A 21,139-nucleotide genomic window follows, 5' to 3' on the forward strand; every position below is an offset into this window, starting at 1 on the left:
ACCATTTTAAAGGTAATATTGTTGTTAATCCCACCACAGTGTCCGATTTCAAAAAGGCTTTACAGCGAAAGCACCACAAATTATTATGTTAGGTCACCGCCAAATCACAGAAAAACACAGCCATTTTTCCAGCCAAAGACAGGAGTCACAAAAAGCAGAAATAGAGATAAAATTAATCATTAACCTTTGATGATCTTCATCAGATGACACTCATAGGACTTCATGTTACATCATACATGTATGTTCTGTTCAGTAAAGTTCATATTTATATAAAAAAATCTCAGTATACATTGGCGCGTTATGTTCAGTAGTTCCAAAAACATCCGGTGATTTTGCAGAGAGCCACATCAATTTCCAGAAATAGTCATAATAAACGTTGACCAAAGATCAAGTGTTATACATGGAATTTTAGATCCACTTCTTGTCAATAGGGGGGCGCCATTTCGACTTTGTAAAAATTAGTTCCCAAATTAAACTGCCTCGTACTCAATTCTTGCTCGTACAATATGCATATTATTATTACTATTGGATAGAAAACACTCTCTAGTTTCTAAAACCGTTTGAATTATATCTGTGAGTAAAACAGAACTCGAGTTGGAGCAATCTTCCTGTCAGGAAGTGAGAAATCTGAAATTGTGCACTCTGTTCCTGGGTCAGTTAATTCATTTGCAATTATTCTATTGGTCGACAAGCACTGCATACGATTTCCCCTAGATGTCAGCAAGCGTTGAGAATTGGAATGGTGTTGCTAGGTAGATCTGAGGCAGTATAAAGGCTCATGGAACGGGGGGTGCAGGCTTTTCAACGTTCGCCATGACGCGAGACAGACCTCAGGATGGCATTCTGAAAAGCTCACGTTATCGGCGTTAGATATATCCGGCTCTGATTTTATTCGATATAGGTATTAAAAACATCATAATGTAGTTATTTTAAACCGAGTTATATCAGTTTACATGAGTATATTGCGATTTTCTGAATTTTCTTTGTGCTGCGTTATGAACAGTTGGACACCTCTGCGCCACATAGCTAATGTTTGCTGCTAGTTCCAAAGTTGAAGAGGACATTCTACAGCCGAGCAACGATTATTATGGACAAAGGACAACTTGCCCAAGATTCTGATGGAAGCTCATCAAAAGTAAGAACTATTTATGATGTTAATTCGTATTTCTGTGGAAAAATGTAAAATTATTATTCCGCCATTAATTTCGGCACGGTCTCGCTGTAACGCACGCTGTATGTCGTAGTAACGTTAATTTTAAAAATCTAACACAGCGGTTGCATTAAGAACTAATGTATCTTTCATTTGCTGTCCAACCTGTATTTTTTAGTCAAGTTTATGATTAGTTATTGATTAGATTAGGTGCCTCTCCAAGATGGCGCCGGACAGATTGCTTGAAGTTTGGCTACTATTCACATTGTATAACCACGATTTGTGCCGCTACATATGCACATTTTCGAACAAACCCTGTATGCATTGTGTAATATGATGTTACAGGACTGTCATCTGATGAAGTTTATGAAGGTTAGTCAAAAATTATATATCTTTTGCTGGTTTGTTACGATCGCTAACCTTTGCTGCTGGTAAATGGCTTGTGTTTCTGGCTATTGTGGTAAGCTAATATAATGCTATATTGTGTTTTCGCTGTAAAACACTTAAAAAATCAGAAATATTGGCTGGATTCACAAGATGTTTGTCTTTCATTTGTTGTACACCATATATTTTTCAGAAATGTTTTATTATGAGTATTTAGGTATTTGACGTTGGTCTCTGTAATTATTCTGGCTGCTTCGGCGCTATTTCAGATTGCAGCTGCAATGTAGAACTGTGATTTATACCTGAAATATGCACATTTTTCTAACAAAACATATGCTATACAATAAATCTGTTATAAGACTGTCATCTGATGAAGTTGTTTCTTGGTTAGTGACTATTTATATCTTTATTTGGTCGAATTTGTGATAGCTACCTATGCAGTAAGAAAATGGTGGGGGAAAAAAGTTGGGTCTTTTGCTATCGTGGTTAGCTAATATAAATACATATTGTGTTTTCCCTGTAAAACATTTTAAAAATCAGAAATGATGGCTGGATTCACAAGATGTTTATCTTTCATTTGGTGGCTTGGACTTGTGATTTCATGAACATTTTATTATACGATATCCCTGTCGCTTTAGGCTAGGCTATGCTAGTCAGCTTTTTTGATGGGGGGATCCCGGATCCGGGTTTGTGACTCGTTAGAGGTTAATTCAACCGCTGTGTCAGATTTCAAAAAAGCTTTACGGTAAAAGCAAACCATGCAATATTCTGAGGTCGGCGCTCAGAGCCCAATCAAGACAAAAATGTATCTGCCATTTTGTGCAGTCAACAGAAGTCAGAAAGAACATAATACATATTCACTTACCTTTGATGATCTTCATCAGAATGCACTCCCAGGAATCCCAGTTGCACAATAAATTTACATATACATTTACATTTAAGTCATTTAGCAGACGCTCTTATCCAGAGCGACTTACAAATTGGTGCATTCACCTTATGATATCCAGTGGAATATCCGCATCTAATTCTTTTAAGGGGGGGTTAGAGGGATTACTTTATCCTATCCTAGGTATTCCTTAAAGAGGTGGGGTTTCAGGTGTCTCCGGAAGGTGGTGATTGACTCCGCTGACCTGGCGTCGTGAGGGAGTTTGTTCCACCATTGGGGTGCCAGAGCAGCGAACAGTTTTGACTGGGCTGAGCGGGAACTGTAATTCCTCAGAGGTAGGGAGGCGAGCAGGCCAGAGGTGGATGAACGCAGTGCCCTTGTTTGGGTGTAGGGCCTGATCAGAGCCTGAAGGTACGGAGGTGCCGTTCCCCTCACAGCTCCGTAGGCAAGCACCATGGTCTTGTAGCGGATGCGAGCTTCAACTGGAAGCCAGTGGAGAGAGCGGAGGAGCGGGGTGACGTGAGAGAACTTGGGAAGGTTGAACACCAGACGGGCTGCGGCGTTCTGGATGAGTTGTAGGGGTTTCATGGCACAGGCAGGGAGCCCAGCCAACAGCGAGTTGCAGTAATCCAGACGGGAGATGACAAGTGCCTGGATTAGGACCTGCGCCGCTTCCTGTGTGAGGCAGGGTCGTCCTCTGCGAATGTTGTAGAGCATGAACCTACAGGAACGGGTCACCGCCTTGATGTTAGTTGAGAACGACAGGGTGTTGTCCAGGATCACGCCTCATCAGGGTGTTGTCCAGGATCAAGGTTCTTAGCACTCTGGGAGGAGGACACAATGGAGTTGTCAATCGTGATGGCGAGATCATGGAACGGGCAGTCCTTCCCCGGGAGGAAGAGCAGCTCCGTCTTGCCGAGGTTCAGCTTGAGGTGGTGATCCGTCATCCACACTGATATGTCTGCCAGACATGCAGAGATGCGATTCACCACCTGGTTATCAGAAGGGGGAAAGGAGAAGATTAATTGTGTGTCGTCTGCATAGCAATGATAGGAGAGACCATGTGAGGATATGACAGAGCCAAGTGACCTGGTGTATAGCGAGAATAGGAGAGGGCCTAGAACAGAGCCCTGGGGGACACCAGTGGTGAGAGCACGTAGTGCGGAGACAGATTCTCGCCACACCACCTGGTAGGAGCGACCTGTCAGGTAGGACGCAATCCAAGCGTGGGCCGCGCCGGAGATGCCCAGCTCGGAGAGGGTGGAGAGGAGGATCTGATGGTTCACAGTAGCAAAGGCAGCCGATAGGTCTAGAAGGATGAGAGCAGAGGAGAGAGAGTTAGCTTTAGCAGTGCGGAGCGCCTCCGTGACACAGAGAAGAGCAGTCTCAGTTGAATGACTAGTCTTGAAACCTGACTGATTTGGATCAAGAAGGTCATTCTGAGAGAGATAGCAGGAGAGCTGGCCAAGGACGGCACGTTCAAGAGTTTTGGAGAGAAAAGAAAGAAGGGATACTGGTCTGTAGTTGTTGACATCGGAGGGATCGAGTGTAGGTTTTTTCAGAAGGGGTGCAACTCTCGCTCTCTTGAAGACGGAAGGGACGTAGCCAGCGGTCAAGGATGAGTTGATGAGCGAGGTGAGGTAAGGGAGAAGGTCTCCGGAAATGGTCTGGAGAAGAAAGGAGGGGATAGGGTCAAGCGGGCAGGTTGTTGGGCGGCCGGCCGTCACAAGACGCGAGATTTCATCTGGAGAGAGAGGGGAGAAAGAGGTCAAAGCACAGGGTAGGGCAGTGTGAGCAGAACCAGCGGTGTCGTTTGACTTAGCAAACGAGGATCGGATGTCGTCGACCTTCTTTTCAAAATGGTTGACGAAGTCATCCGCAGAGAGGGAGGAGGGGGGGGGAGGGGGAGGAGGATTCAGGAGGGAGGAGAAGGTGGCAAAGATCTTCCTAGGGTTAGAGGCAGATGCTTGGAATTTAGAGTGGTAGAAAGTGGCTTTAGCAGCAGAGACAGAAGAGGAGAATGTAGAGAGGAGGGAGTGAAAGGATGCCAGGTCCGCAGGGAGGCGAGTTTTCCTCCATTTCCGCTCGGCTGCCCGGAGCCCTGTTCTGTGAGCTCGCAATGAGTCGTCGAGCCACGGAGCAGGAGGGGAGGACCGAGCCGGCCTGGAGGATAGGGGACATAGAGAGTCAAAGGATGTAGAAAGGGAGGAGAGGAGGGTTGAGGAGGCAGAATCAGGAGATAGGTTGGAGAAGGTTTGAGCAGAGGGAAGAGATGATAGGATGGAAGAGGAGAGAGTAGCGGGGGAGAGAGAGCGAAGGTTGGGACGGCGCGATACCATCCGAGTAGGGGCAGTGTGGGAAGTGTTGGATGAGAGCGAGAGGGAAAAGGATACAAGGTAGTGGTCAGAAACTTGGAGGGGAGTTGCAATGAGATTAGTGGAAGAACAGCATCTAGTAAAGATGAGGTCAAGCGTATTGCCTGCCTTGTGAGTAGGGGGGGAAGGTGAGAGGGTGAGGTCAAAAGAGGAGAGGAGTGGAAAGAAGGAGGCAGAGAGGAATGAGTCAAAGGTAGACGTGGGGAGGTTAAAGTCACCCAGAACTGTGAGAGGTGGGCCATCCTCAGGAAAGGAGCTTATCAAGGCGTCAAGCTCATTGACGAACTCTCCAAGGGAACCTGGGGGGCGATAAATGATAAGGATGTTAAGCTTGAAAGGGCTGGTAACTGTGACAGCATGGAATTCAAAGGAGGCGATAGACAGATGGGTCAGGGGAGAAAGAGAGAATGTCCACTTGGGAGAGATGAGGATCCCAGTGCCACCACCCCGCTGACCAGAAGCTCTCGGGGTGTGCGAGAACACGTGGGCAGACGAGGAGAGAGCAGTAGGAGTAGCAGTGTTATCTGTGGTAATCCATGTTTCCGTCAGTGCCAAGAAGTCGAGGGACTGGAGGGAAGCATAGGCTGAGATGAACTCTGCCTTGTTGGCCGCAGATCGGCAGTTCTAGAGGCTGCCGGAGACCTGGAACTCCACGTGGGTCGTGCGCGCTGGGACCACCAGGCAGCGGCCACGCGGTGTGAAGCGTTTGTATGGTCTGTGCAGAGAGGAGAGAAGAGGGATAGATAGACACATAGTTGACAGGCTACAGAAGAGGCTACGCTAATGCAAAGGAGATTGGAATGACAAGTGGACTACACGTCTCGAATGTTCAGAAAGTTAAACTTACGTTGCAAGAAATCTTATTGACTAAAAATGATACAGTGCTGCTGAAGTAGGCTAGCTAGCAGTGGCTGCGTTGTTGACTTAGTTTGAAAGTGTAGCTGGCTAGGTAGCCTCGGTAACTGGCTAGGTAACCTCGACAATTACTCAAAAACTACACAATTATCTTGACAGCAAAGACAACTATGTAGCTAGCTAACACTACACTAACCAAGTCGTTCCGTTGTAATGTAATAGTCTCTACAGTGCTGCTATTCGGTAGACGGTAGACGTTGGCTAGCTGGCTAGCTGCTGGCTAGCTAGCAGTGTTTCCTACGTTAAGAGGGACGACAAATAGCTGGCTAGCTAACCTCGGTAAATTACGATAATTACTGTAATCTACACAATTATCTTGGATACGAAGACAGCAAAGACAACTATGTAGCTAGCTAACACTACGCTAATCAAGTCGTTCCGTTGAATGTAATAGTTTCTACAGTGCTGCTATTCGGTAGACGTTGGCTAGCTGTTGGCTAGCTAGCAGTGTTTCCTACGTTAAGGACGACAAATAGCTGGCTAGCTAACCTCGGTAAATTAAGATAATCACTCTAAAACTACACACTCTAAACTACACAATTATCTTGGATACGAAGACAGCAAAGACAACTATGTAGCTAGCTAACACTACACTAATCAAGTCGTTCCGTTGAGTGTAATAGTTTCTACAGTGCTGCTATTCGGTAGACGGTGGACGTTGGCTAGCTGGCTAGCTGCTGGCCAGATAGCAGTGTTGACTACGTTAGGACGACGAATTACGATAATTACGCAATTATCTTTGATACAAAGACGGCTATGTAGCTAGCTAAGAAGAAATTGCTAAGATCAGACAAATCAAACCGTTGTACTATAATGAAATGTAATGAAAAGTTATACTACCTGCGGAGCGAAGTGCGAAATGCGACCGCTCGCTCCAACCCGGAAGTGTTGTCAGAGCATGGTCAGAGCATGTTCATGTCATGGTAGACCTTACTCAATCCCCTCTTATTCGGCCCCACTTCACAGTAGAAGCATCAGACAAGGTTCTAAAGACTGTTGACATCTAGTGGAAGCCTTAGGAAGTGCAAAATGACCCATATCCCACTGTGTATTCGATAGGCAATGAGTTGAAAAACTACAAACCTCAAAATTCCCACTTCCTGGTTGGATTTTTTTCTCAGGTTTTTGCCTGCCATATGAGTTCTGTTATACTCACAAACATTATTCAAACAGTTTTAGAAACTTCAGAATGTTTTCTATCCAAATACACTAATAATATGCATATATTAGCAACTGGGACTGAGGAGCAGGCAGTTTACGCTGGGCACCTCTGGGCACCTTTTCATCCAAGCTACTCAATACTGCCCCGCAGCCATAAGAAGTTAATTGAACTTGCCTTGCTCAATAGAGACAATAGAATTGTCCCAAAAGTTTAAACCCCGTACATCTGGCACTCCAGACAGAAAGAAAATAAAACAAGTACTATTTGAACCCAGGTCTGATCACTGTTGATACTGTCATTTTAATCTCTCTCTTATTGACCCCTCCGCCTTCCCTGCCTTCCCATAGCGCTCTCCGTCAGCATCTCCACCTTCAGCCTGGTCGCCATTGCGACCGAGAGGTACAGCGCCATCTGCAACCCGCTGAAGTCGCGGGCGTGGCAGACTCGTTCCCACGCCTACCGGGTCATCGCTGCCATCTGGGTGTTGTCGTTGGTCATGATGGTGCCCTACCCAGTGTTCAGCCACCTCAAGTCCTTCCCCAAAGCCGACCGAACTACGGGGCACATGTGCCGCCTGGAATGGCCAAGCGGTGGGGTGGAACAGACGTGGTGAGTGAGTTTCTGACTGGAGACCTCTAGTGCAGTGGTCAGAACGGGCTTCTGACCCGTCCCTTAGATAATATCCTGACACTAATTGTCAGTTCTCGTGTGGTAATTTCAAAGTAAGCTGGCATCAAAGGAACATAGATTGCCAGTCCCTTGTTCAAAAAAGTATCTTGGGTTTGTTCGGTTTGTTTTTATGTTTGATTGCTTTTATTGAATAGATCTGTTTCAAAATAAATATTTTCTGATCAGGGAAGCAATGAAGCATTTTATGCTATTTTCAATATATTTCCACTGACATTACATTTGCCCAAAATTAAAGTCTTCCCTTTTCCCCCTGCAAGACTGAACAAAATTGTCATAGCCGGACATTTAGGAGCACCACAGCAACATCTAAGGCAAAGCAATTATATTTTAGGACAGATTAGTTCGCATTGACTCAGGGCTAGGGAAGCAGTTTTGGAAGGTACTCCACTCTAAAGATCAGCAGTTTAGTAAACAATGGTCTACGATTAGTAATATAGCTAGAACAAAGTTCCACTGCCCGAGTTTCTGCATCTGCAGTTCAAGCCCAGGCTTTTTCTGTAGAAACTGTTGCTGTTAAGTTTGTGCACAATTTGCCCATAATCAAACAGAGAGGCTGTGGAGCAGAGCAATTCAAGGAAGATTGACATTCTCCAGGGGTTCTCCTCAGCCTAATAGAGCACTCTCGTCTCTCTCCCCCAGACCATACTTCTTATGTTTTACACAAAATAAGCTCTCTCTCTGCAGACCTTATTACTTTGATTGTAAACTCAGCAAAAAAAGAAACGTCCCTTTTCAGGACCCTGTCTTTCAAAGATAATTTGTAAAAATCCAAATAACTTCACAGATCTTCGTTGTAAAGGGTCTAAACAATGTTTCCCATGCTTGTTCAATGAACCGTAAACAATTAATGAACATGCACCTGTGGAACGGTCGATAAGACACTAACAACTTACAGACGATAGGCAATTAAGGTCACAGTTATGAAAACTTAGGACACTAAAGAAGACTTTCTTCTGACTCTGAAAAACACCAAAAGAAAGATGCTCAGGGTCCCTGCTCACCTGTGTGAATGTGCCTTAGGCATGAGCCCGGATCTCAATCCCATTGAGGGCGTCTGGGACCTGTTGGATCGGAGGGTGAGGGCTAGGGCTATGGTGGAAGAGTTTCACAGCAAGAACTGGCAAATCTGGTGCAGTCTATGAGGAGGAGATGCACTGCAATACTTAATGCAGCTGGTGGCCACACCGGATACTGACTATTACTATTGATTTTGACTCCCCCTTTGTTCAGGGACACATTTTTCCCTTTCTGTTAGTCACATGTCTGTGGAACTTGTTCAGTTTATGTCTCAGTTGTTGAATCTCGTTATGTTCATACAAATATTTACAGTTAAGTTTGCTGAGAATTAACGCAGTTGACAGTGAGAGGACGTTTCTTTTTTTGCTGAGTTTAGTTGTTCACTGATTGCGGCCTGTCAGAACCTCCCACCCCATCCCCAGACTATACTTATTTTTCTTTTACACTACAACCACAAGAGTCCTTTGGGGATATACAGTGGATTCGGAAAGTATTCAGACCTTATTCTAAAATGTATTAAATAGTTTTTCTTCCCCTCATCAATCTACACAAAACCCCATAATAACAAAGCACTGTATGAATGCAAAACCCAAATTTTTTCAAATAAATAAAAAACATAACTATTTCATTTACATAAGTTTTCAGACCCATTTCTCAGTACTTTGTTGAAGTACCTTTGGCAGCGATTTCAGACTCGTCTTTTTGGTAATGATGCTACAAACCTGGCACACCTGTATGAGAAGTTTCTCCCATTCTTCTCTGGAGATCCTCTCAAGCTCTGATGTTGGATGGGGAGAGTCGCTGCGCAGCTATTTTCAGGTCTCTCCAGAGATGTTCGATCGGGTTCAAGTCCGGGCTCTGGTTGGGCCACTCAAGGACATTCCAAGACTTGTCCCGAAGCCACTTCTGCATTGTCTTGGCTGTGTGCTTAGGGTCCTTGTCCTGTTGGAAGGTGAACCGTCGCCACAGTCTGAGGTCCTAAGCACTCTGGAGCAGGTTTTCATCAACGATCTCTCTGTACTTTGCTCCGTTCATCTTTCCCTCGATCCTGACTAGTCTCCCAATCCCTGCTGCTGAAAAACATCCCCACAGCATGATGCTGCCACCACCATGCTTCACCGTAGGGATGGTGCCAGGTTTCCTTCAGACGTGGCATTCAGGCCAAAGACTTCAATCTTGGTTTAATCAGCCCAGAGTATCTTGTTTCTCATGGTCTGAGAGTCCTTTAGGTGCCTTTTTGCAAACTCCGGGCGGGCTGTCATGTGCCTTTTACTGAGGAGTGGCTTCCATCTAGCCACTCTACCATAAAGCCTCATTGGTGGAGTGCTGCAGAGATAGTTGTCCTTCTGGAAGGTTCTCCCATCTCCACAGAGGAACTCTGGAGATCTGTCAGAGTGACCATCGGTTTCTTGGTCACCTCCCTGACCAAGGCCCTACTTCCCGATTATTCAGTTTGGCCACGTGGCCTAACTTCTTCCATTTCTTGGTGGTTCCGAACTTCTTCCATTTCAGAATGATGGAGGCCACTGTGTTATTGGGGATCTTCAATGCTGCAGAAATGTTTTGGCATCCTTCCCCAGATCTGTGCCTCAACACAATCCTGTCTCGGGGCTCTACGGACAATTCCTTTGACCTCATGGCTTGGTTTTTGCTCTAACAGAAACTGTCAACTGTGGGACCTTATATAGACAGGTGTGTGCCTATCCAAATCAAGTCTTGCCAATTTAATTTACCACAAGTGGACTCCACTCAAGTTGTAGAAACATCTTAAGGATGATGAATGGAAACAGGATGCATCTGAGCTCAATTTTGAGTCTCTGAATATTTTTTATATACATTTGCAAAAACTTCAAAACCTGTTTTCACTTTGTCATTATGGAATATTGTGTGTAGATTGATGAGGATTTAAAAAAATATTGAATCCATTTTAAAATAAGGCCGTAACCTAACAACATGTAGAAAAAGGGAAGGGGTCTGAATACTTTCCCAATGCAATGTATCTCTTTACAGTGGCAGGTACAATATTTTTTATCGGATTTATATTATAATGTGTATTGATATTCAAAAAATTATCATAGCAGCGGTGACAGTAGATGTCATCAACAAGCACACAAAATATAATACCTATCATTTTCAGTTACTACAATATACTTCAGAAAAGATGCTATTGAAACACAACTAGTACTTAGTACTTTTGTACTTTTGGTGACCTTTTCGAGGCTGAGCATCTTGGTGTAATGGCTAAGGTGTTAGACTGACAGTCACAGGGACTGTTCGAGTCCATTACGGGCTACTCCCCAAATTGGCTATTAAATCAGAGTGTGTAATTATGATTATGCTTACAAATGATGCCAGCCATGAAGAATCCTCAAATAATGTGAAACAGAAATATTAGTGTAGCACCTGTTCCTCCCTTCCATGTTCCTCTCTGACGACAGAGAATCAGGATCAAAGACTAAACAAAAGATGAACCGAAACCTCTAACCTCTATTTACTTCCTCTCTGTATGTCCCTGCTTCCTGTCACCTTTTGTCCCCCCACCCCTGATATGTGACCCACTATCAAACAGAGTACTGATGAAAAGCTTTGAGTATCAGAGGCTGCATTGATGAATGAATGAGAGTCTAACCTGCTGCAAAGCCTGACGGGAGATGAAAAAGGAACCATCCATGGAGGATGTTCAGAGGAAAACACCCACGCACCCATTATAATTGCACACAACACAAAATAAGGGCTTCCTCTCTACTTATTCTCAAAGTGTGTGGAAGGAACAATAGTGGATTTGTACTTTTTTTGTATACGGCCAAGTTGATAGCATCCGGATGATGTAAAGATAATTGGTAAAATGTTAATGACCACCATAGAAATATTATAAAATGCTATGACCACAATGATCAAAGTCACTATTTTATCTTCCTGTCTGGCTTCCTGTCCCTCTTTCCCTCTGTCTTTCTCTCCCTCTTTTTTTCCCTCCCTCCCTCTTTCTTTCCTTCTTTCTCTCATTTTCCCTCTTTTCCCTATCTCTCCTTTTTTCTCAGGTACATGCTGTTGCTTTTAATCTTGTTCTTCATCCCTGGGGTGGTGATGATCGTTGCCTATGGACTCATCTCCAGAGAGCTGTGCCGGGGGATGAAGTTTGAGCTGGACCAAAACAGAGAGAGCAGTGGTGAGACTCCTACACCACATGTATCTCCTGTTGTGGATTTGATTGAACATCTAATTTGTTTCTTAAATTGAAAATTACATAAGTGAAGTTAAGGTTTTGGGTAAGGGATTGGGTTTTGGGGTTTTGAAATAGGTTTGTGCTGGGTAGAAGCAATGAGAGCAAGGACTAGGATTAGGGTTTTTAAAACAGGAAAAAATAAGGCTGGGGCCAGGGTAAGGGTTTTGCAATCATAGAGTACATTTTTTTTCATAAGGCCTATTTGTTTGTGTATGCATGTTCCCCACAACGCAGGCTTATGTCATCAACTCTTTGCTTATGCTATTATTAGTCATGTACTCTTTCTTCAACATACACACATACACTCACCTACACACTTACACCCAATGTAGACCCACTTACACACTTCCATGTACATTCCACAGCACTGAAGAACGGAGTAAAAACCACCGCGACAACCAGCAACAACGACACAGACGATGATGGCTGCTACATTCAGATGCCAAAGAAGCCACAGTCCATGGAGCTGTCTACCCTCACCACCCCTACTCCGGCATCTCCCAAACCCAGAGTATCCGCTGAGCACCCTCGGAGCAATACCTCGAAGGCTAAACTCTTGGCCAAGAAGCGCGTGATCCGCATGCTCATCGTCACTGCCGTCCTCTTCTTCCTCTGCTGGATGCCCCTGTACACGGCCAACACGTGGAAGGCTTTCCACATCAGCTCAGCCCACCGGCTCCTCTCGGGGGCACCCATCTCGTTCATCCACCTGTTGAGCTACACATCGGCGTGCGTTAACCCCGTTATCTATTGTTTTATGAATACACGCTTCCGCAAGGCGTTGCTCACCACCTTCGCCCACTGCCGTCCGCCCTGCTGTCGGCGCCGCCGGGGGATGCGGAACGGCCGGGATGATGAGATGACAGTGACAGGGACTATTGGTCCTTCGTCCATGTCCAAGATCAGCTATACCACAGTGAGCACCGCGGGGGCCTACTGATTAGTTGTGAAGGGGGCTAGGGGTACAGTGTCCACATTAGGACAGCCTCAGTCTCAGCAGGACTTCTTCCTAATATGGACCCTGTATAGGGGGAACACAGGGGGCTGTAGCAGAATTCTTGTGCATTTCTTTGCTTGTTTGCTCCTATCTGATTAGCTGCAGGTGTTTATGCTCTTTGTGGAATACTTTATTGACTATCAAATGTCTGTGGTCTATAGTGGGCATGATAAATATTCAACCCCCTTGGATTTCTTCACATTTTATTGTGATACATACTGGGATTAAAATTGATTTAATTGACATTTTTGCCAACGATCTACACAAAACACTCCGTAATGTCAAAGTGGAAGAACATTTTTTAAAGATGAATGAAAATTTAAAAAATCATTCCCCCCCTGAGTCAACACATGTTATAAACACCTTTGGCAGCGATTACAGCTATGAGTAATCTTGGGTAAGTCTCGAAGTGTTTTGTACACCGGGATTGTACAAGATTTGCCCATTATTCTTTTCAGAATTCTTCAAGCTCTGTCAAGGTTTTGGGGATCACGACTAGACAGCAATTTAAAGTTTTGCCATACATTTTCAAGCAGATTTAAGTCAAAACTGTAACTTGGCCACTCAGGGACATTCACTGTCTTCATGGTAAGCAACTCCAGTGTAGATTTGGCCTTGTGTTGTAGGTTATTGTCCCGCTGAAAGGTGAATTCCTCTCCCGGTGTCTGGTGTAAAGCAGACTTAAGAAGGTTTTCCTCTTGGATTTTGCCTGTGCTCAGCTCCATCCCATTTATTTTTGTCTTTGCCAATATCAAGCGAACGTATACCACAATGCAGCCAACACCATCATTGAAAATAAGGTGGCAGTTAGGCCAAAAAGTGTATTCCTTTGCCGTGTTTTTTTGCAGTATTACTTTAGTGCCTTGTTGCATACATATGCATGTTTTATTCGGTATATTTATTCTGTATATTTGTATTCTTCATGGTCCCCATGGTGACCATGGTCCCCATGGTGACATCCTTGAGCAGTTTTCTTCCTGTTATGCAGCTCAGTTCAGAAGGACGACTGTATCTTTGATATTTCTGGGTGGTTTAATACATCATCAACAGCATAATTACTCACTTTTTTCTTTTCTTTTCTTTATTTAACCTTTCTTTAACCAGGCAAGTCAGTTAATAACAAATTCTTATTTACAATGACGGCCTACCAAAAGGCAAAAGGCCTCCTGCGGGGACAGGGAATAAAAAAAAAATATATTATAAAATATAGGACAAAATGCATGTCATGACAAGAGAGACAACACAACACTATATACAGAGAGACCTAAGACAACAATATAGTATGGCAGCAACACATGACAACACAGCATTGTAGCAAAACAACAGGGTAGCAACACAACATGGCAGCAGCACAACATGGTAGCAGCACAAAACATGATACAAACATTATTGGGAACAGACAACAAAGGGCAAGAAGGTAGAGACAATAAAACATCACGCAAAGGAGCCATAACTCTCAGTAAGTGTCCATGAATGAGTCTTTGAATGAAGCGATTGAGATAAAACTGTTTGTTGCAGCTCGTTCCAGTCGCTAGCTGCAGCGAACTGAAAAGACGAGCGAACCAGGGATGTGTGTGCTTTGGGGACCTTTAACAGAATGTGACCGGCAGAACGGGTGTTGTATGTGGTGGATGAGGGCTGCAGTATATATCTTAGATAGGGGGGAGTGAGGCCTAAGAGTGTTATATAAATAAGCGTCAACCAGTGGGTCTTGCGACGGGTATACAGCGACGACCAGTTTACAGAGGAGTATAGAGTGCAGTGATGTGTCCTATAAGGAGCATTGGTGGGAAATCTGATGGCCGAGTGGTAAAGAACATCTAGCCACTCGAGAGCACGCTTACCTGCCGATCAATAATAATCTAGCATGGGTAGGATGGTCATCTGAAACAGGGTTAGTTTGGCAGCTGGGGTGAAAGAGGAGAGATTACGATAGAGGAAACCATGTCTTGATTTAAATTTAGCCTGCAGCTATGATATGCGCTGAGAGAAGGACAATGTACCGTCTAGCCGTACTCCCAAGTACTTGTATGAGGTGACTACCTCAAGCTCTAAACCCTCAGAGGTAGTAAACACACCTGTGGGGAGAGGGGCATTTTCTTCAAGGTTAAGGGCAGAGAAAGCTTGTTGAACACTAAGAAAGCTTTGTTGTAGATCGTTTAACACAAAATCCGAGGAGGGGCCAGCTGAGAATAAGACTGTATCATCTGCGTATAAATGGATGAGAGAGCTTCCTACTGCCTGAGCTATGTTGTTGATGTAAATTGAGAAGAGCGTGGGACCTAGGATCGAGCTTTGGGGTACTCCCTCGGTGACAGGCAGTGGCTGAGACAACAGATGTTCTGACTTCATACATTACACTCTTTGAGAGAACTCGATTATAAGCATAACGCTTAAATGTCAGATTTGTTTTTGTTACCAATCTATCAATCACTTTCTTTATGAGGCTTTCAAAAAGCTCCCTGGTGTTCGTAGTTGAATCTGTGCTAAATTCAATACTTGACTGAGTGACCTTACATATGTTGTATGTATGGGAGCCAGAGGAAGGGGTAGTCATAAAAAAAATTGTCAACCCCTATTATTTCATAGAGAGTTAGTCCATATATTTTACTGCTGAACTTATTTAGGTTTGCCTAAACAAAGGGGGTGAAAACGTATGCAACAACTATATCTTAGTTATTTAGTTTTATTAATTTGTACACATCTGTAGATGTATCTTTTCACTTTGACATTTTGGAGCATTTTGTGTAGATGAAAGACAAACAAATTACAATTAATGCCATAAAATGTGATAAAACCCAAGGGGGGTGAATACTTATGATGCCCACTGTATGTGTGGTTTATTTATAGGACTGATTACCTGAATATATAAAGTATTTCAAATACAAAAAGGAATGTATACATCTTATGTAGTGCTGTATATGTAATGTAAATGTTTTCGTGTTACTGTATCACACAATGAGGAAAAGATAGCATAAGTCCGCATACACTGAGTATACAAAACATTGTGTATGTGTGCCATTCAGAATGTGAATGGGCGAGACAGAAGATGTACGTGCCTTTCAATTGAGTGTGTCAAGAACTGCAACGCTTCTGGGTTTTTCACGCTCAACAGTTTCACATGTGTAGCAAGAATGGTCCACCACCCAAAGGACATCTAGCCAACTTGACACAACTGTGGGAAACATTGGAGTCAACATCGGAACAGCATCCCTGTGGAATGCTTTCAACACTTTGTAGAGTCCATGCCCCGAAGAGTTGAGGGTGTTCTGAGGGCAAAAGGAGTTGCAACTCAATAGTAGGAAGTTATCCTGAATATTATATACTTTCAGTGTTGAAGTTGCCTGATGAATTTAATTTAGCTGCTCGATCGCTGAACCTACTACCCAAGAAGTCGTTTGTGCTGACGTGAAGATATGCGTAGGCCCAACCCATCGGTTTTTGGGGCCAACCAGAACGGATTGAATGTGTTCACATTCAAGAAGGCAAAATCCAGACTCTTCGTTGAGAAGATACTTTCGTGGATGTGGCATTTGGCCGGAGATGTGGATGGGTAGCCAGGCAAAGCCTACCGGAAATGTACAGCCTACAGCCTAATTACACAATAGCACATTTTATTTTAACACAAATTGAATTGTAAAAAAACATTGTTTTGTATTTTACCCCCTTTTTCTCCCAATTACGATCTTGTCTCATCGCTGCAACTCCCCAACGGGCTCGGGAGAGGCGAAGGTCGAGTCATACATGCTCCAAAACATGACCCGCCAAAGCACGCTCCTTAACACCCACCTGCTTAACCTGGAAGGTAGCTGCATCAATGTGTCGGAGGAAACTGTTCAACTGGCGACTGAAGTCAGCCTGCAGGCGCCCAGCCCACCACAAGGGGTCATGAGAGTGTGATGATCCAAATAAAGGCCCCTTGGCCAAACCCTCCCCTAACCTGGACAACCTCGGTTGCGCCACTCGGGGGGCCCCGAATTGTAAAACGCTTGTTTGGAGTGCAGTTTTTTTCTCCCTAAATAATGTTAAAATGTATTGGAAAGAGGTTATCAGGTCCTTTCAAATACATGGAACATGTTACAATTGCAAATGTGTAAATATTGTGTAAAATTTCCTGTATGGCTGTTTCCCACAGATAGTTATTACCTCCTCTGAAATGCTGTTGAAGCTTTTTATTGAGGGAAGGTACCACAGCCACAGTATATCTACCATCCTCACGTTGAACATATGAAAACCATGTTGTACCTGCTGTAGCAAGTTTTTGACTTGTTCTTTTTTGGTCAGGAGGTAAACTACTGCTAAAAATATGTAGCAATGTACCTGTTTGCGTATTACAATATTTCAGATCCATCCATGCATGATGTGATTGCCCTGTAGCAAGTAGAAGGTGAACTTGCTCTTTGCTCAATGGTGTTCTGGCTACAAATGGTACTGTAAGGGCACAAGACGAGACCCAGATGCAGACACAGGAGGCAGACGGTTAGAGTCCAAGATGTTTATTAACAATCCAAAAGGGGTAGGCAAGAGAATGGTCGTGGATAGGCAAAAGGTCCAAACCAGTTCAGAGTTCCAGAGGTACGGAATGGCAGGCGGGCTCGAGGTCAGGGCAGGCAGAATGGTCAGGCAGGCGGGAACGGAGTCCAGAAAAACAGGCAAAGGTCAAAACCGGGAGGACTAGAAAAGAGAATAGAAAAGCAGAAGCACGGGGAAAAACACGCTGGTTGACTTGAACAATCCAGGGATAAATACAGATATAAAAACAGATCAGGGCGTGACAGGTACAGAATAGTTATTTTAGTCCATGTCACCCTTCATGCTTGAGTTTCTCTGCCGTGTACTCTGCATGCCTTTTGTGCCATGTACGCACCCACCAGCCGTAGCAGAGCCAAATTGATCACGCTCAGCTTTAAACACGCACTAAACTTCAATTTTATGGTTATAGATGAACAGCTGTATTTTGGAGAGCTCCTACAATGTGTATTTCATTGCTTCCTCATCTTAAATTTTTTTACAAATAGCTGTATACTGATCTATCTCTGTATTATTGACTGTGCCATGGTAAAGACTAAATCCTCCTTTTAATGTGTGGTAATACACTGTACTTTCCAACAATCCACAATGTAGCAAAGAACTGACACCGTTTGAATTATGCTTTTTTACGGTGTCCATGTTAGGACAGCCTCAGTCTCAGCAGAACTGCTTAGAACAATCACAACACAGTCAAATGAAGTAATGAACTGATCAAACCCAAAATGTGCAGAAACCCCATGAACTGTCTACAGAAGGCCACACACATTGCATGCTTATTTATCTCCACACGCACACACAGACACGCACGCACGCGCACACACACACAAAGGAACAGCGCTAAATCCTATGCATGATTATACAATTATACCATTTCAATGCCCTCGCTGTTTCACCTATACTTTTTCTTGCTTTAGGAAATTAAAATAGGCCTCTTTCCTCGTCCTAACCTTACCCCCCACCACCGGACATTTTCTCTCTCAGCAGAGAGGCGCTGAATATATGAATGACAATAGAGACACTGCTGTGATATGCTTACGGTCCGTGTTCGTTAACGGGATGTCACAGAGACCTTGGGGGATTATTTGACACCGATGGGCACATGCATACACTCGCACATACCTTGTAAAAGATGTTACTCAGTCTTATTCTTGGTATGACAAACAAAGGTAATTCAGTAACGCTCCACCTATGAGTATTATGAGCCCTACAATGCATTATAATGCATTATAATTGCAGGCTTTAAGTAAAGTGTTACTGGGAATTCATCACTTGGCTGTCTCTCGCTCTCGTTTTCTGCTCTCCCTGGCCTCAATTTTACCTTGTTTATCCACTATCTGTTCATTTTGTCATGATCCTCTGTTCCGGTTACACAAAGCCAATATCCATTTTAATAGTTATGTTTAATTTGTGTTAATCTAAACTTCGTCCCTACGCACAATATGAATAGCAAATATAGCATTCTGCGGTGTGCCTCTCACTTGTCGTGTCAGCTTCACGAATGCTGTACATATGAGGACCATAAATAAGAGGAACAACCATTCACAACAACGTTATGTCTACAAATCTGTCTTTCTTTTGAAAACATTTATATTTCTTTATTTTGTTAATTTTTTCCCCGATTTACAAACCTTCCTCTGCCTTTGTAAGAACTTTTTTTAATTAGTAGATATGGTTGGAGCTAAGACGGCAAAGCCAACAATAACTACAAACAGCATTTTGATGATAATGTGTTCTTATCCTCCAAGATATAAAAACGTGAACACAATTCTCCAATGTAATTGAGGGAAATGGCTCCTGGTGATCGAAAATGGGACCAAGAATAAGACCCTGGTGTTAAAATGTCTGCGGCTGATTCTAGAAATTCTAAAATCAACATGGCACCCTTAATGGAAATGTGAAATTTAAATGGACCTAGCCAAGGTGAACATGTCACGTGTTCCTGTGAGAACATTTATTCAGGATAAACTCCATGTCTCTCTTCTTATATAGGTGTTAAAATAAGAAAAATGCAGGCGCCATGGACAAACAGCCTTGGTTTCGCTTAGTTTTTCAGCATAATTGTCTTGTACATTTCGAGGCACCACATGTGGCACCAACTAAATTACCTAGGGGACTTTATTAATTTACAATACATGATTAACCTGCCTTGTTGTCTTTGTTTATCATTTGTTCTTAGTCAGGTGATGCATGCTTCTTGTTTAGTTAAAGATCTATTGCTGTTTTTCTTTGCTCTGGTCCTTCTTGTTATTCGCATTGACAGAGTAATGCATGTAATGTAGTCTAAATGAGAACTTGATTTAAGGTGGTATTGAATGCTAGTGGCTTTCCTGATAGTTCATTCAGAGGTGGCTTAGTTTTGCACGGAAATGCCAGTGTGTCTCGGATGGAGGGAGAAGATATGGAAACTGTCTGTCATGTGGTGTGACCCGTTCAATTCTGATTGAAAACCTGACTGAAAAGTAATCCTGCGCACAAAAGCAGACTGACAATTTATACATCAAGTGAAAACTCCATTCTTCATCCAGGACATGCTGCTGTGCAAACCAAAGGGACAAGAGAGAGCAACACAAATGTCGAACATGCGCAGTTGATCACCTCCTGGGTGATATGTGTAGAGATCGTCTGGAAATGAACGGAAAACGATGGCTGATGTTCTGTGGTCAGAGGCGATAGGATGGCCACTCACCGTGCACGACGGCCACCCACGTAAACACATTTCTGAAAGTGTTATCTGAAATCGAATTAACTGCAATTGATTGAATACTTGATAAATGGGAATCTAAATGTGATTTGATGTATAATTTCTGCCAAATAATAGTAAGCCAATAGCATATTTTCGAAGGATGCTGCCATATCATGTGCATTATATGGTTTATTCTATGGTTCTGTTTACTGTATAAAAATCTCTGTGCTTAATCTTGGAAGTCATTTTTACATTATATCAAATGTGTGTAATAGAGAGTTATTTTCAAAGACAATGTTCACATAATCTTCCCATATTTTTTAGGATTTTGAGTTATTGAGATAGGCGTTATTGAGATAGGAGTAAGGGCAGATGACTGTTTGTATTTGGGGTCTTTTGAATCATCCATCATCTTGCTCTCTGATGAGTAGAGAAAAGCATGATAAATGTTTCAGCCCAAGCTCTAGTCGATTACACACGGTCAACCCGTTTTTGGAATGGTGAAGTTAAAGCAAGCCAAATTATACTAGGAAAAAACAAACTCAGCATGTAAAGTGTTGGTCCCATGTTTCATTAGCTGAAATAAAAGATCCCATCATTTTTCCATACGCACTAAAAGCTTATTTCTCAAAAACATTGTGCACAATTATGTTGACATCCCTGTTAGTGAACATTTCTCCTTTGCCAAGATAATCCATCCAACTGACAGATGTGGCATATTAAAAAGCTGATGAAACAGCATAATCATTACACAGGTGCAACTTGTGCTGGGGACAATAAAAGGCCACTCTAAAATGTTTTGAGGGAGCATGCAATTGGCATGCTGACTACAGGAAAAAACCCAGAGCTGTTGCAAAATAATTTAATGTTAATTTATCTACCATAAGCCACTTCCAAGGTTGTTTTAATGAATTTGGTAGTACGTCCAACTTGCCTCACAACTGCAGACCACGTGTAACCATGCCAGCCCAGGACCTCCACATCCGGCTTCTTCACCTGTCGGATGGTCTGAGACCAGCTGCCTGGACTGCTGATGAAACTGAGGAGTATTTCTGTCTGTAAAATAGCCATTTTTGGGGCAAAAACTCATTCTGATTGGCTGGGCCTGGCTCCCCGGTGGGTGGCCT

The 21,139-nt window shown here is 43.4% G+C and overlaps 1 protein-coding gene across 1 annotated transcript in view; it reads left to right on the forward strand.

Annotated features, from left to right (window-relative positions):
• LOC139566267 (cholecystokinin receptor-like) overlaps positions 1-20,245 on the forward strand; it is a 55,560-nt gene extending 35,315 nt beyond the window's left edge. The window contains exons 3-5 of the mRNA XM_071387327.1: positions 7,220-7,481; positions 11,618-11,745; positions 12,168-20,245. Coding sequence (XP_071243428.1) covers positions 7,220-7,481; positions 11,618-11,745; positions 12,168-12,742 — 965 coding nt within the window. The 3' untranslated portion in view covers positions 12,743-20,245. The remainder of the gene's footprint in view (positions 1-7,219; positions 7,482-11,617; positions 11,746-12,167) is intronic.
• Positions 20,246-21,139: the final 894 nt, after the last annotated feature.

This window comes from Salvelinus alpinus, chromosome 38 (genome assembly GCF_045679555.1).
Source record: "Salvelinus alpinus chromosome 38, SLU_Salpinus.1, whole genome shotgun sequence".
In the NCBI taxonomy this organism is placed as follows: domain Eukaryota; kingdom Metazoa; phylum Chordata; class Actinopteri; order Salmoniformes; family Salmonidae; genus Salvelinus; species Salvelinus alpinus.